Source organism: Arachis stenosperma, chromosome 1 (assembly GCF_014773155.1).
Source record: "Arachis stenosperma cultivar V10309 chromosome 1, arast.V10309.gnm1.PFL2, whole genome shotgun sequence".
Taxonomy (NCBI): domain Eukaryota; kingdom Viridiplantae; phylum Streptophyta; class Magnoliopsida; order Fabales; family Fabaceae; genus Arachis; species Arachis stenosperma.
The window spans coordinates 57145236-57160531 of record NC_080377.1 but is presented as its reverse complement, the minus strand read 5'-3'; the positions used below and the strand labels follow the sequence as shown (position 1 = coordinate 57160531).

The 15296-nt window shown below is 37.7% G+C and overlaps 1 protein-coding gene and 1 non-coding gene across 2 annotated transcripts; both read right to left on the bottom strand.

Annotated features, from left to right (window-relative positions):
• Nucleotides 1–906: 906 nt before the first annotated feature.
• LOC130980029 (proteasome subunit alpha type-2-like) lies at nucleotides 907–13890 on the bottom strand. Its single transcript, XM_057903626.1, has 4 exons — nucleotides 13804–13890; nucleotides 1553–1641; nucleotides 1207–1288; nucleotides 907–1071 (listed from the first exon to the last, which is right to left on the bottom strand). The coding sequence occupies exons 1-4, from the start codon at nucleotides 13888–13890 to the stop codon at nucleotides 907–909; spliced, it is 423 nt and encodes a 140-aa protein (XP_057759609.1).
• Nucleotides 6609–6716, bottom strand: LOC130951783 (small nucleolar RNA R71). The gene has a single exon (XR_009074093.1). It is a non-coding gene; the product is annotated as a small nucleolar RNA R71 (small nucleolar RNA).
• Nucleotides 13891–15296: the final 1406 nt, after the last annotated feature.

Genomic DNA, 15296 nt, shown 5'->3' with positions numbered 1-15296 from the left:
TTCTTTAAACAATAATATTTTAAAAATTTATGGTGATAAAGGGACCTAACTTATAAAAGCGAAAGATGATTAAATTATGGTACATATATAAGTTGCTGTGGCGATATGGAAAAAAAAAAGGTAAATATCTTTTTCGTCGGTTTTTTTTTTCTGTAAGATATAATGTATTCTAATTACAATAAAAAAATTGTTTATTACAAATAGATTTAGAGATAGATTTGATCTTTTTTACTGGTAAAGTTTTAGTTACCAACGAAATTATCGACAAATTTTATCTCTTTGTAAAAGCCTTAGAAATTGCTTATTGACAGATTTTTTTTGTCGATAATTTACTGACGGATATTTCTCCGTTGCTGATAGAATTTTTTTCGGTAATGATCCCTCTTTTTGCCAAAAAATTGTCAATTTTTTCGACAGATTTTCTGTTGGTAATTTACCGACAGATTTTTTCCATCACCGACAGATTTTTTTCGGTAATCGTCACTCCAATTTCGCTTAAATCGTCCGATTTTTTGACAGATTTTTTGTCGGTAACTAGTGTCAGATTTTTTGATAGATTTTTCGTCAGTAATTGGATCCCGGGAAAGCATTTTCAGCTCTACAGACGAAAAATACGTCTGTAAATCCATTAGTAAGGTAAAACAGCATTTTTTTTTAGATTTTTTCATTATAAAATAAACCTGATTTCGTACAAAATAAATATAAATTTAAACAAGTTCATTGTATTATCAAACTAAAAGAAAAGTACTATAAACAAGCAAGTCAATATAATTCAAAATATAAACAAAGTGTATTGATACATCAATTATAATAATATGTAACAACCATACATCAACAAAGTATATTGATACACCAACTATAATTCAAAACATAAACACATTGTATTGTTCAACCGTACTAAATTTATCAGCTATAGTCTTCAGTGTCATCTTTATCCCCCATCATCATCATAGTCTTCATCCGAAGAGATAGAAGGTATAGCGGCGGTGGCAGTGGTAATGAAACAGCAGTGGAACTACCTGATACTCTAATCTTCTTGTAATAGCTAACATTTGTGTTTTCTAAGAATTCCTATTTTAATTCACAAAGTACAATCCAACAAAATTAGAAGCAAGGTTCATGTAATGTAATGTTTTGAAGAAAGCAAAATAGAAAGTCATTCAGACTAGATAAGAAGCAAAGCACATGAATTATTATAAATTTTACAGAAAGAGATTTCCACCAAAACGTTTTGTCAGATCCAATTATGCCAATTTCAATGTTTTTTTTCGAGATCTGTCCCTCAATCCTGTAAAATACAAATGAAAAATTAACTATTTTCAATTATACAAAGCCCTTTATACCAACAGAAGTACAGATAATAATAATAATACTATTTAAGTGAATGCCTATGTAGGAAGCCTTAATATTGTACTATATTACTATTAATTTCTTTTCCTTCTACAAATCCGTAACTCTAAAAGAAAGTGAACGAAACTTATTTTGAGGTTCTTGGTTGTCAGATGGTTAATGATTTTATTTAGTGCATAAACTTGAAAGGATATGACTCTACCCTTCCTTCAGTGTCAATATTGCTGTGTGGACTGCATCATCAAGTTCCATGTCATCAGTATACTTGCAAGTGGAGAATGAAAAGAACCACTGAAATGAAATGGGGATAAAAGAATGACTCTGATATGAACATCAAAGAAACATAAACCAAAAGAAAATCTTTTGGGGGAAAGAAAAATGTCACTTTAAACTTATAGAAGAGACATGGTATATATTTATTGATGGTTTTCAGTGGCTAAGAAAAGGGGAGGTTGAATCTTAGCCCCTTTTTATCAATTACACTTTCTGGTCTTTGAGGAGACTTTTTGATTTTTGTCTCGTCCCTAGCCACGAGACTTTTATTTTTGTCTCGTCACTTGGCACGAGATATTTTTTCGGTTTTAGCTTCTATGCAGTAGAAACAGAAATGGAGTAGAAGAGAGAGAAAATTACACCCAGATATATCCTGGTTTAGCTGCTAAGTGCAGTACAGCCTATATCCAGTCTCCATCATAACAATGATGGAATTTCACTATAATCATCCTGATTACAAACTGTAAAGTGCTAACCCAACTTACAAGAAAATTCCCACAGAATCATGAAACACAACACAGATGTACAAAGGAACTCTAAGGACATCTATGGCTTTTTCTTTTAATTTTGCACTCTCTGCCTTTTTCCGCTCTATGGCTTTTTCATACAAACCTCACTGTTTGCCTTTTTCCATGAGACTCAAGACATGACAAAATTAAACAAAAATACAAAACAGAATACATTAAAGGAGAAGAAAATCTGTAAGCTTAGGTAGCTATGAGAATTATGTGCCTTGCACTCTCACTGCTTACTTCTAACTCCTTGAATCAAGCCGTGATTGTTCACCCCTTTTATAGAGAGGGGAAGCCTTCACAGTTGAAACAAAAACCAAGCTTAACTTCTTTTCCTTCACACATAACCGGTTCGGCCAAAGAGAGAGAGAAGATGTAACCCATGCAAAACCCAACATGCAAATACCTCTAGTTCTTCCTTGGTCATCACTCTTCATCAATCCGAGCGCTCCATCCTTGCCTTGTTCTCCAAGATGAAATTCTGGCCCTTGATGCTTCATGATGATGATGATGGCTTCATCTGTTCCAATCTCTGCCTCTTCCATCACGTAGCCACCCTAGCTACCTTTTGTGGTGGTTGAGCAGAATCAGAGACAAGCCAACTCTCCAAGGATCTTTGATGAGCGGATAATTTGTACGCTTTTTGGCATTGTTTTTAGTATGTTTTTAGTATATTTAGTTGAGTTTTTAGTATATTTTTATTAGTTTTTAGTTAAAATTCACTTTTCTGGACTTTACTATGAGTTTGTGTGTTTTTCTGTGATTTCAGGTATTTTCTGGCTGAAATTGAGGGACCTGAGCAAAAATCTGATTCAGAGACTGAAAAGGACTGCAGATGCTGTTGGATTCTGACCTCCCTGCACTCGAAGCGGATTTTCTGGAGCTACAGAAGCCCAATTGGCGCGCTCTCAATGGCGTTGGAAAGTAGACATCCTGGGCTTTCCAGCAATATATGATAGTCCATACTTTGCCCAAGATTTGATGGCCCAAACCGGCGTTCAAAGTCACCTTCAGATTTCCCAGCGTTAAACGCCGGAACTGGCACCAAAATGGGAGTTAAACGCCCAAACTGGCATAAAAACTGGCGTTTAACTCCAAGAAGAGCCTCTACACGAAAAATGCTTCATTGCTCAGCCCAAGCACACACCAAGTGGGCCCAGAAGTGGATTTTTATGTCATTTACTCATCTATGTACACCCTAGGCTACTAGTTCTCTATATATAGGACCTTTTACTATTGTATTTGACATCTGGAGATCTTTGAATCTTTTGATCACTTTAGATCTCTAGATCATCTTTGGACATCTAGTTCTTAGATCATTGGGAGGCTGGCCTCACGGCCATGCCTAGACCTTGTTCTTATGTATTTTCAACGGTGGAGTTTCTACACACCATAGATTAAGGTGTGGAGCTCTGCTGTACCTCGAGTATTAATACAATTACTATTGTTCTTCTATTCAATTCAGCTTGTTCTTATTCCAAGATATTCATTCGCACTCAAGAACTTGATGAATGTGATGATTATGTGACGCTCATCATCATTCTCACTTATGAACGCGTGACTGACAACCACTGCCGTTCTACAAGCAAACAAGGCTCTAGTGTTTATCTCTTGGATTCCTGATACACGATGCATGGTTGATCGCCTGACAACCGAGTGCTCGCCTGACAAACGAGCCAGCCGTTCCGTGAGATCAGAGTCTTCGTGGTATAGGCAAGAACTGATGGCGGCATTCAAGAGAATCCGGAAGGTCTAACCTTGTCTGTGGTATTCTGAGTAGGATTCAATGATTGAATGACTGTGACGTGCTTCAAACTCCTGAGGGCGGGGCGTTAGTGACAGACGCAAAAGAATCACTGGATTCTATTCCGGCCTGATCGAGAACCGACAGATGGATAGCCGTGCCGTGACAGGGTGCGTTGAACATTTCCATTGAGAGGATGGGAGGTAGCCATTGACAACGGTGAAACCCTTGCATAAGCTTGCCATGGAAAGGAGTAAGAAGGATTGGATGAAGACAGTAGAAAAGCAGAGAGACGGAAGGGAAATCATCTTCATACACTTATCTGAAGCTCTCACCAATGATATACATAAGTATATCTATCTTTATCTTTATGTTTCATTCATCATCTATACCCATTTGAGTCTGCCTGACTAAGATTTACAAGGTGACCATAGCTTGCTTCATACCAACAATCTCCGTGGGATCGACCCTTACTCGCGTAAGGTTTATTACTTGGACGACCCAGTGCACTTGCTGGTTAGTTGTGCAAAGTTGTGTTTATGCCATGGTATTGAGCACCAAGTTTTTGGGGCCATTACTAGGGATTATTTGAGTTGTGAAAAGTAGTGATCACAATTTCGCACACCAAGTTTTTGGCGCCGTTGCCGGGGATTGTTCGAGTATGGACAACTGACGGTTCATCTTGTTGCTTAGATTAGGTATTTTTTTTTTTCAGAGTTCTTAAGAATGAATTCTAGTGTTTCAAGGTGATGTTCTTATCATCACCAAAGCTGATTGATCCTCATCAATTTAGCTCTTGAATGCAATGTCTTGCTGAAGCTTGGCTAGCCATGTCTAATTCCTTTAGACTGAAGCTTTAGACTAACATTGCATGATTCCTGGAATTCTCATTAAGAATTTTGATACCTTTATTTTCCTTTTCACCTAATTTTCGAAAAAAAAACCAAAAAAAATTACAAAATCATAAAAACCAAAAATATTTCTTGTTTAAGTCTAGTGTCTCATTTTAAGTTTGGTGTCAATTGCATGATTCTGTTCTTCTTGCATTTTTCAAATTTATGCATGTGTCTTCATTAATCTTCAAGTTGTTCTTGATGATTTCCTTGTTTTGATCTTTGAATTCTATTGACTTGAGTGTTTTGTTATTTCTCATGTGCATTCTCATTTTGTTAGTGTCAATAGTATACAAACTGCTAAGTTTGGTGTCTTGCATGCATTGTTATTTGATTTTAGTTGCATTTTGATTATTCCTCATTATTTAAAAATCCAAAAATATTTTTAATTTGTGTCTTTTCAAGTCAATAATACAGGGAATTGAAGATTCAGAACATACTGTAGAGGAATCATACAGAAAAAGCTGGGCATTCAAAAATGCCCAGTGAAGAAGACAGACTGGCGTTTAAACGCCAGCCAGGGTGCCTGGCTGGGCGTTTAACGCCCAAAAGGGTAGAGTTTTGGGCGTTAAACGCCAGAATGTGCACCATTCTGGGCGTTTAACACCAGGATGGCACAAGAGGGAAGATTTTGTTTTCAAATCAATTTTTTTTTTCAAGTTTTCAAAGTTTTTCAAAATCAAATCTTTTTCAAATCATATCTTTTCAATCATATGTTTTCAAAATCAATTTCTTTCCTTTTTCAAAAATACTTGCTATCAATTAATGATTTGATTCAACATTTCAAGTATGTTGCCTTTTCTATTGAGAAAGGTTTTATGTTTGAATCATATCTTTTCTTGTTAGGCAAGTCATTAATTTTTAAAATCAAATCTTTTTAAAATGTTTTTCAAATCATATCTTCTCAATCACATCTTTTTAAAACCAATCATATCTTCTTAACCACATCTTTTTCAAAATAGTTTTCAATCAAATCTTTTCGATTTCTAATTTCAAAATCTTTTTCAAAAATCACTTGATTTCTTTCCCACTCTTATTTTCGAAAATCAAGTAGTGTTTTTCAAAATGTTTTCAAAATCTTTCACTCAATTTTCGAAAATTACTTCCCTTTTTCTCACATCCTTCTATTTATGAACTAACTCTATTCCTTAATGCAAAATTCGAACTCCATCTTCTTTGATAAGTTCGAATTTTCTACTTCTGTCTTCTACTTTTCTTTTCCTCTGACACCTCAAGGAATCTCTATACTGTGACATAGAGGATTCCATATTTTCTTGTTTTCTTCTCTTTCATATGAGCAGGAACAAAGACAAAGGCATTCTTGTTGAAGCTGACCCTGAACCTGAAAGGACCTTGAAGCGAAAGCTAAGAGAAGCTAAGGCACAACTCTCTGTAGAGGACCTAACAGAAATCTTCAAAGAAGAAGAACCCATGGCAGCCGAAAATAACAACAATGCCAACAATGCAAGGAAGGTGCTTGGTGACTTTACTGCACCTACTCCCGACTTCTATGGGAGAAGCATCTCTATCCCTGCCATTGGAGCAAACAACTTTGAGCTTAAGCCTCAATTAGTTTCTCTAATGCAACAGAATTGCAAGTTCCATGGACTTCCATTGGAAGATCCTCATCAGTTTTTAGCTGAGTTCTTGCAAATCTGTGACACAGTCAAGACTAATGGGGTTGACCCTGAGGTCTACAGACTTATGCTATTCCCTTTTGCTGTAAGAGACAGAGCTAGGACATGGTTGGACTCACAACCTAAAGAAAGCCTGGACTCATGGGAAAAGCTAGTCAATGCCTTCTTGGCAAAGTTCTTTCCACCTCAAAAATTGAGTAAGCTTAGAGTGGAAATCCAAACCTTCAGACAGAAGGATGAAGAATCCCTCTATGAAGCTTGGGAAAGATACAAACAATTGATCAGAAAATGTCCTTCTGACATGCTTTCTGAGTGGAGCATCATAGGTATTTTCTATGATGGTCTCTCTGAACTATCCAAGATGTCTTTGGATAGCTCTGCTGGAGGATCTCTTCATCTGAAGAAGACGCCTACAGAAGCTCAAGAACTAATTGAAATGGTTGCAAATAACCAATTCATGTACACTTCTGAAAGGAATCCTGTGAACAATGGGACAAATCAGAAGAAAGGAGTTCTTGAGATTGATACTCTGAATGCCAATCTGGCTCAGAACAAGATATTGACTCAACAAGTCAATTTGATTTCTCAAAGTCTGTCTGGAATGCAAAATGCACCAAGCAGTACTAAGGATGCTTCATCTGAAGAAGAAGCTTATGATCCTGAGAACCCTTCAATGGAAGAGGTGAATTACCTAGGAGAACCCTATGGAAACACCTATAATTATTCATGGAGAAATCATCCAAATTTCTCATGGAAGGATCAACAGAGACCTCAACAAGGTTTCAACAACAATAATGGTGGAAGAAACAGGTTTAGCAGTGGCAAGCCTTTTCCATCATCTTCTCAGCAACAGACAGAGAATTCTAAGCAGAACCCCTTTGACTTAGCAACCATGGTCTCTGATCTAATCAAAACCACTCAAAGTTTCATGACTGAAACAAGGTCCTCCATTAGGAACTTGGAGGCACAAGTGGGACAGCTGAGCAAGAGAATTACTGAACTCCCTCCTAGTACTCTCCCAAGCAATACAGAAGAAAATCCAAAAGGAGAGTGCAAGGCCATCCACATGGCCGAATATGGAGAAGAAGGAGAGGAAGTGAACGCCACTGAGGAAGACCTCAATGGGCGTGCACTGACCTCCAATGAGTTCCCTAATGAGGAACCATGGGAATCTGAGGCTCAAAATGAGACCATAGAGATTCCATTGGACTTACTTCTGCCATTCATGAGCTCTGATGAGTGTTCTTCCTCTGAAGAGGATGAGTATGTCACTGAAGAGCAAGTTGCTAAATACCTTGGAGCAATCATGAAGCTAAACGACAAGTTATTTGGAAATGAGACTTGGGAGAACAAACCTCCTTTGCTCACCAAAGAACTGGATGACTTGTCTAGGCAGAAATTACCTCAAAAGAAACAAAATCCTGGGAAGTTTTCAATACCTTGTACCATAGGCACCATGACCTTCAAGAAGGCTCTGTGTGACTTAGGGTCAAGTGTAAACCTCATGCCTCTCTCTGTAATGGAGAAGCTAGGGATCTCTGAGGTACAAGCTGCAAGAATCTCACTAGAGATGGCAGACAATTCAAAGAAACAAGCTTATGGACTTGTAGAGGATGTTCTGGTGAAGATTGAAGACCATTACATCCCTGCTGATTTCATAGTCCTAGAGACTGGGAAGTGCATGGATGAATCTATCATCCTTGGCAGACCCTTCCTAGCCACAGCAAAGGCTGTGATTGATGTTGATGGAGGTGAACTGATCATTCAAGTGAATGAAGAATCCTTTGTGTTTAAGGCTCAAGGATATCCCTCTGTCACCATGGAGAAGAAGCATGAAGAGCTTCTCTCAAATCAGAGTCAAACAGAGCCCCCACAATCAAACTCTAAGTTTGGTGTTGGAAGGCCACAACCAAACTCTAAGTTTGGTGTTGAACCCCCACATTCAAACTCTAAGTTTGGTGTTGGGAGGTTCCAACATTGCTCTGAGCATTTGTGAGGCTCCATGAGAGCCCTCTGTCAAGCTACTGACATTAAAGAAGCGCTTGTTGGGAGGCAACCCAATGTCATATTTTATCTATTTTTCTTTGTTATTTTATGTTTTCTGTAGGTTGATGATCATGAGAAGTCACAAAATCAATTGAAAAAGCAAAAATAGAATGAAAAACAGGAAGAAAAATAGCACACCCTGGAGGAAGAACCTACTGGCGTTTAAACGCCAGTAAGGCTAGCAAATGGGCGTTTAACGCCCAGTCTGGCACCATTCTGGGCGTTTAACGCCAGAAAGGGGCACCAGACTGGCGTTAAACGCCAGGAAAGGGCAAGAACCTGGCGTTAAACGCCAGAAATGGGCACCAGCCCGGCGTTTAACGCCAGAATTGGCTAAAAACGCAATTTTGCATGCCATGTGGTGCAGGGATGACTTTTCCTTGACACCTCAGGATCTGTGGATCCCCACCAACCCCACCACCCTCTTTCTTCTTCACCCATCCACCAATCACCTCAATACCTCTTCCCCAAAAACCCTTCACCTATCAAACCCCATCTTTCTCTTCACCACTCACATCCATCCTATATAAACCCTTCTTCACACCTTCATTTTCACACAACCTAAACACCACTTCTCCCCCTCTTTGGCCGAACACAAAGCCATTCACTTTTTCCTCCATTTTCTTCTTCTTCTACTCTCTTCTTTCTTCTTTTGCTCAAGGACGAGCAAACCTTTTAAGTTTGGTGTGGTAAAAGCATTGCTTTTTGTTTTTCCATAACCATTTATGGCATCCAAGGCCGGAGAAACCTCTAGAAAGAGGAAAGGGAAGGCAAAAGCTTCCACCTCCGAGTCATGGGAGATGGAGAGATTCATCTCAAGGGTGCATCAAGACCACTTCTATGAAGTTGTGGCCTTGAAGAAGGTGATCCCTGAGATCCCTTTCAAACTCAAAAAGGGTCAACTTTGATCAAAGGTTGGACCAAGTCCTCATAAACATTTGTGAAGAGGGCGCTCAATGGAAGAGAAACTCAAGAGGGAAGCCGGTTCAACTGAGAAGGCATGACCTCAAGCCCATCACTAAGAAAAGGATGGAGCAAACAAGAGACCCCTCTCATCATGAGATCCCTGAGATGCCTCAAGGGATGCACTTTCCTCCACAAGACTATTGGGAGCAAATCAACACCTCCCTAGGAGAATTGAGTTCCAACATGGGACAACTAAGGGTGGAGCACCAAGAACACTCCATTCTCCTCCATGAAATTAGAGAAGATCAAAGAATCATGAGAGAGGAGCAGCAAAGACAAGGAAGAGACATTGAGGAGCTCAAGCACTCCATAAGAACTTCAAGAGGAAGAACAAGCCGCCATCACTGAGGTGGACCCGTTCTTTAATCTCCTTGTTCTTTATTTTCTTGTTTTTCGAAATTCTCATGCTTATGTTTGTCTATGTTTGTGTCTTATGATCATTAGTGTCTTAGTGTCTATGCCTTAAAGCTATGAATGTCCTATGAATCCATCACCTTTCTTAAATGAAAACTGTTTTTAATCAAAAAAGAACAAGAAGTACATGATTTCGAATTCATCTTTAAAACTAGCTTAATTAGTTTGATGTGGTGACAATACTTTTTGTTTTCTGAATGTATGCTTGAACAGTGCATATGTCTTTTGAATTTGTTGTTCATGAATGTTAAAATTGTTGGCTCTTGAAAGAATGATGAAAAAGGAGACATGTTACTGAGGATCTGAAAAATCATAAAAATGATTCTTGAAGCAAGAAAAAGCAGTGAATACAACAAAAAAAAAAGGAAGAACGAAAAAAAAAAAAAGAGAAAGAGAAAGGGAGAAAGAGAAAAAGAAAGAAAAAGAAAGAAATGAAGTTGTGATCCAAGGCAAAAAGAGTGTGCTTAAGAACCCTGGACACCTCTAATTGGGGACTCTAGCAAAGCTGAGTCACAATCTAAAAAGGTTCACCCAATTATGTGTCTGTGGCATGTATGTATCCGGTGGTAATACTGGAAGACAGAGTGCTTTGGGCCACGGCCAAGACTCAATAAGTAGCTGTGTTCAAGAATCATCATACTTAACTAGGAGAATCAATAACACTATCTGGATTCTGAGTTCCTAAAGAAGCCAATCATTCTGAATTTCAAAGGATAAAGTGAGATGCCAAAACTGTTCGGAGGCAAAAAGCTACTAGTCCCGCTCATCTAATTTGGAGCTAAGTTTCATTGATAATTTGGAATCTATAGTATATTCTCTTCTTTTTATCTTATTTGATTTTCAGTTGCTTGGGGACAAGCAACAATTTAAGTTTGGTGTTGTGATGAGCGGATAATTTGTACGCTTTTTGGCATTGTTTTTAGTATGTTTTTAGTATATTTAGTTGAGTTTTTAGTATATTTTTATTAGTTTTTAGTTAAAATTCACTTTTCTGGACTTTACTATGAGTTTGTGTGTTTTTCTGTGATTTCAGGTATTTTCTGGCTGAAATTGAGGGACCTGAGCAAAAATCTGATTCAGAGACTGAAAAGGACTGCAGATGCTGTTGGATTCTGACCTCCCTGCACTCGAAGCGGATTTTCTGGAGCTACAGAAGCCCAATTGGCGCGCTCTCAACGGCGTTGGAAAGTAGACATCCTGGGCTTTCCAGCAATATATGATAGTCCATACTTTGCTCAAGATTTGATGGCCCAAACCGGCGTTCAAAGTCACCTTCAGATTTCCCAGCGTTAAACGCCGGAACTGGCACCAAAATGGGAGTTAAACGCCCAAACTGGCATAAAAACTGGCGTTTAACTCCAAGAAGAGCCTCTACACGAAAAATGCTTCATTGCTCAGCCCAAGCACACACCAAGTGGGCCCAGAAGTGGATTTTTATGTCATTTACTCATCTATGTACACCCTAGGCTACTAGTTCTCTATATATAGGACCTTTTACTATTGTATTTGACATCTGGAGATCTTTGAATCTTTTGATCACTTTAGATCTCTAGATCATCTTTGGACATCTAGTTCTTAGATTATTGGGAGGCTGGCCTCACGGCCATGCCTAGACCTTGTTCTTATGTATTTTCAACGGTGGAGTTTCTACACACCATAGATTAAGGTGTGGAGCTCTGCTGTACCTCGAGTATTAATACAATTACTATTGTTCTTCTATTCAATTCAGCTTGTTCTTATTCCAAGATATTCATTCGCACTCAAGAACTTGATGAATGTGATGATTATGTGACGCTCATCATCATTCTCACTTATGAACGCGTGACTGACAACCACTGCCGTTCTACAAGCAAACAAGGCTCTAGTGTTTATCTCTTGGATTCCTGATACACGATGCATGTTTGATCGCCTGACAACCGAGTGCTCGCCTGACAAACGAGCCAGCCATTCCGTGAGATCAGAGTCTTCGTGGTATAGGCAAGAACTGATGGCGGCATTCAAGAGAATCCGGAAGGTCTAACCTTGTCTGTGGTATTCTGAGTAGGATTCAATGATTGAATGACTGTGACGTGCTTCAAACTCCTGAGGGCGGGGCGTTAGTGACAGACGCAAAAGAATCACTGGATTCTATTCCGGCCTGATCGAGAACCAACAGATGGATAGCCGTGCCGTGACAGGGTGCGTTGAACATTTCCACTGAGAGGATGGGAGGTAGCCACTGACAACGGTGAAACCCTTGCATAAGCTTGCCATGGAAAGGAGTAAGAAGGATTGGATGAAGACAGTAGGAAAGCAGAGAGACGGAAGGGAAATCATCTTCATACACTTATCTGAAGCTCTCACCAATGATATACATAAGTATCTCTATCTTTATCTTTATGTTTCATTCATCATCTATACCCATTTGAGTCTGCCTGACTAAGATTTACAAGGTGACCATAGCTTGCTTCATACCAACAATCTCCGTGGGATCGACCCTTACTCGCGTAAGGTTTATTACTTGGACGACCCAGTGCACTTGCTGGTTAGTTGTGCAAAGTTGTGTTTATGCCATGGTATTGAGCACCAAGTTTTTGGGGCCATTACTAGGGATTATTTGAGTTGTGAAAAGTAGTGATCACAATTTCGCACACCAATCTTCACCTTGCTGGCCGAGATCTTTTTCTTTCTTTTTGGGTATGAAGAGCTCGAGATTACCTCACCAAATCTTACCATTTTTGGTGAAAATCTCAGCCACTACATACTTTATGTTTTCTTTTTCGTGCCATCATTGTGATGGTCTTTGCCTTTCTTTCTTTTCGGTAGCTCAAAGTAGCTTCCATGGTTTACTGTGTAAGGACCGAAGAAGAGAAAGAAAGTGATGAGAGAGAAGAAAGAAATCTGAACATCATTAAATTAGAAAAGAGAATGAAATTAATTGAAATGATTCTTCCCTTGTTGAGTAGCGTGTAGCAATAGTTGCTACAATCAAATCAGATGCCCTTTTTCTTTTTCTCTCATTGTTTCCATGCAATAAATGGTAATTGAATAAATTTTGGAATCCATCACATGGTAATAAGCTTAGATCCGTTGGAAGCAATTTTTGCTTTCTTCAACATTTGATTTCGGATCAAGCATGAGTGATTACTCATCAAAAAATAAATTTGGGCTTTCTAGTATCAACATTTAAACTGGCGCAATTAATAAAATATTTCAGCCATCATTCATATGGCAAAAGTTGAGATCCGTTAGAAGGCATAAGGCAAATAGTAACATTTGATTTCCTGATGAATTATTTTCGGATCATGTATTGGGGCAAATAGCAAAACATGTTTAACTTGGGCTTGTAACAATAATGGATTAATTTGGCCGAAATAACATAACAATCAATTCAACCATTAAATATAAAAACTTTCAACAAGGCTGAGTGTGTATTTTGATTTGGGCCTGCAACAATTTTTATTTTTCGGCCCAGTAGTAAACCTGCATCACAAAATTATTAATTAGCATATGTTACATGAAAATCATTATTAATAATTTTGCAATTAATCATTTCAATAATGTTTATTCATCATCAAAATAAATATGAGTTTTCCAAACTCATCAATCTCCCCCTTGATGACAAACATTATTAAAATTGAAATGGAAAGAAATTTAAGATTTAGTAAGGAATATTCCCTTTGAATTTTTGAATTTCTCCCCCTTTCAAATTATCACATGGCTCCCCCTTAATATATGCTATTTTTACCAAAGGAAGCACTAACCTGTAACATTTTAATCAAGCTTCAAGTAACAATGTTATTTAGCATATTCATTACACTGTAACAAATTATATGCTCTTTTCTTTTCTATTTTAAATTTTTAATGGATAACTAAACTAAAAGATCTCATGGATTCATTATCTTTAGAAATGTGTAAGTCATGGTTATTATTTCACATCCACATGCAAGACAACATAATGCGATCAAGGTTGTAGGTGATCAACACACCTGATACAAATATGGCTCGTTATCATCAAATCCAGCAATTAGTAGGGACACTCCAAATGGCCTAACACCACTATTAGGATAAAACATAAACATAAGAATTCAATATAGTGAAGGAGTAAAAGAATGGAGATAAAACAAATCAATTGCAACTCTAGTGAAAACCAGGCATACTATGATAGTATTTGGAACATAATGGATGAAAACAATAGAACAGTAGAGATGCGTCTCTCATGTCCCTTCTTTTTTGAAATCTCATCCTTCTATTTTGGAAGTATACAACTTATGTAAGAAGATGTTCATATGCATGAACAAATGATTGGCATTTGGAATGTCAGGAGTGTTTCTTCATCATTTGATGTGTATGTAATTATACTATGCTTATGCTTCTTTGGATGGTACACAATGCTTATTGCATAGAATATTTCTTTTATTCAAATTCCTAATGATGGGTTAATTTACGAAAATTTCTCCTTACTACAATGATGAAGCAATAGATGCCTTCATAGAGATTATTGGAGAGTCCTTGAAAGTACTTTCACTCAATAAAATCAAGAAGGTATGCTGGTTACACTTTCTCACTGAATGTCACTCAATAACAAACTAGAATGCAAGTGTTTATATGTGCATCCTACACATAAATCATACTCTAAGCACATGCTCATTAAAAGATGTGTTTGGGCGGGTATACCTTGTAGAAGTATTAAAATAGATATATTTTCACCCTTGCCAAAATTGGATCATGTGTTTTATTGGGAGAGTCAGCAGACACTTCACTTTCTGTTGAAAGAAGAAATTTTCTGTCACAAAATTTGATATATAGAAGATTATAGACAGTGACATTTTGTGCAAAAGCAGAGTTAACTTTCTACTAACATGGTGCTAACTAAAGAGGGAAGGAAATGCCATAAACTATTAACAATAACAATAACAATAAGCATAATATTTGAGTCCTATTAACTCTGCACCTGGGCTTCCCTTAAAGGCTGGACCAACTTGACCTGGAGCATAATAATGCCGACGAAAGAGTTCAACATCTCTTCCTAAAGGTTTGTTTTCGCAGAATACCTGAAAGCATTTTGGGACACACAATTTAGCTAGTATATGTTGAATCATTTTTTTAATTGTTCAGTGCATGGCCAAGAACTCTCTTAATACTGCTAAACACTTTCAAATGATTTCCATAATATCCAATAATATCAAAATAAAATTAAAAAACTATCCACCACATTCATTTCTTACTCAAATAGATCAGATATTAAAAATGGCAATAGCAATAAACTGATGAAGTAAACGATTACCCAAACTAGTATTAACTGAATTAAATTTTTGTTCTAGACAACTATAGCATTCATCAAGCTCATCCTACTTTATCCACACAAATATTCACTTAACACCCTGGTCCTTAAACCAATGGAAGGGAGCAGAATCACAAAATTGGAGTATACATAAAATTCACGAAGGGAGCAGACGCGACAAGAGCGGCGGCGGAGAGA

Excerpts from the sequence above, each read along its gene's own strand:
- LOC130980029 (XM_057903626.1), bottom strand. The coding sequence starts at position 13,890 with ATGTTTTATCCTAATAGTGGTGTTAGGCCATTTGGAGTGTCCCTACTA. Across the intron at positions 1,642-13,803 it reads ACGAGCCATATTTGTATCAG|TGGTTCTTTTCATTCTCCAC; the intron begins GTGTGTTGATCA and ends ATTTCATTTCAG. Across the intron at positions 1,289-1,552 it reads ATATTGACACTGAAGGAAGG|GATTGAGGGACAGATCTCGA; the intron begins GTAGAGTCATAT and ends TGTATTTTACAG.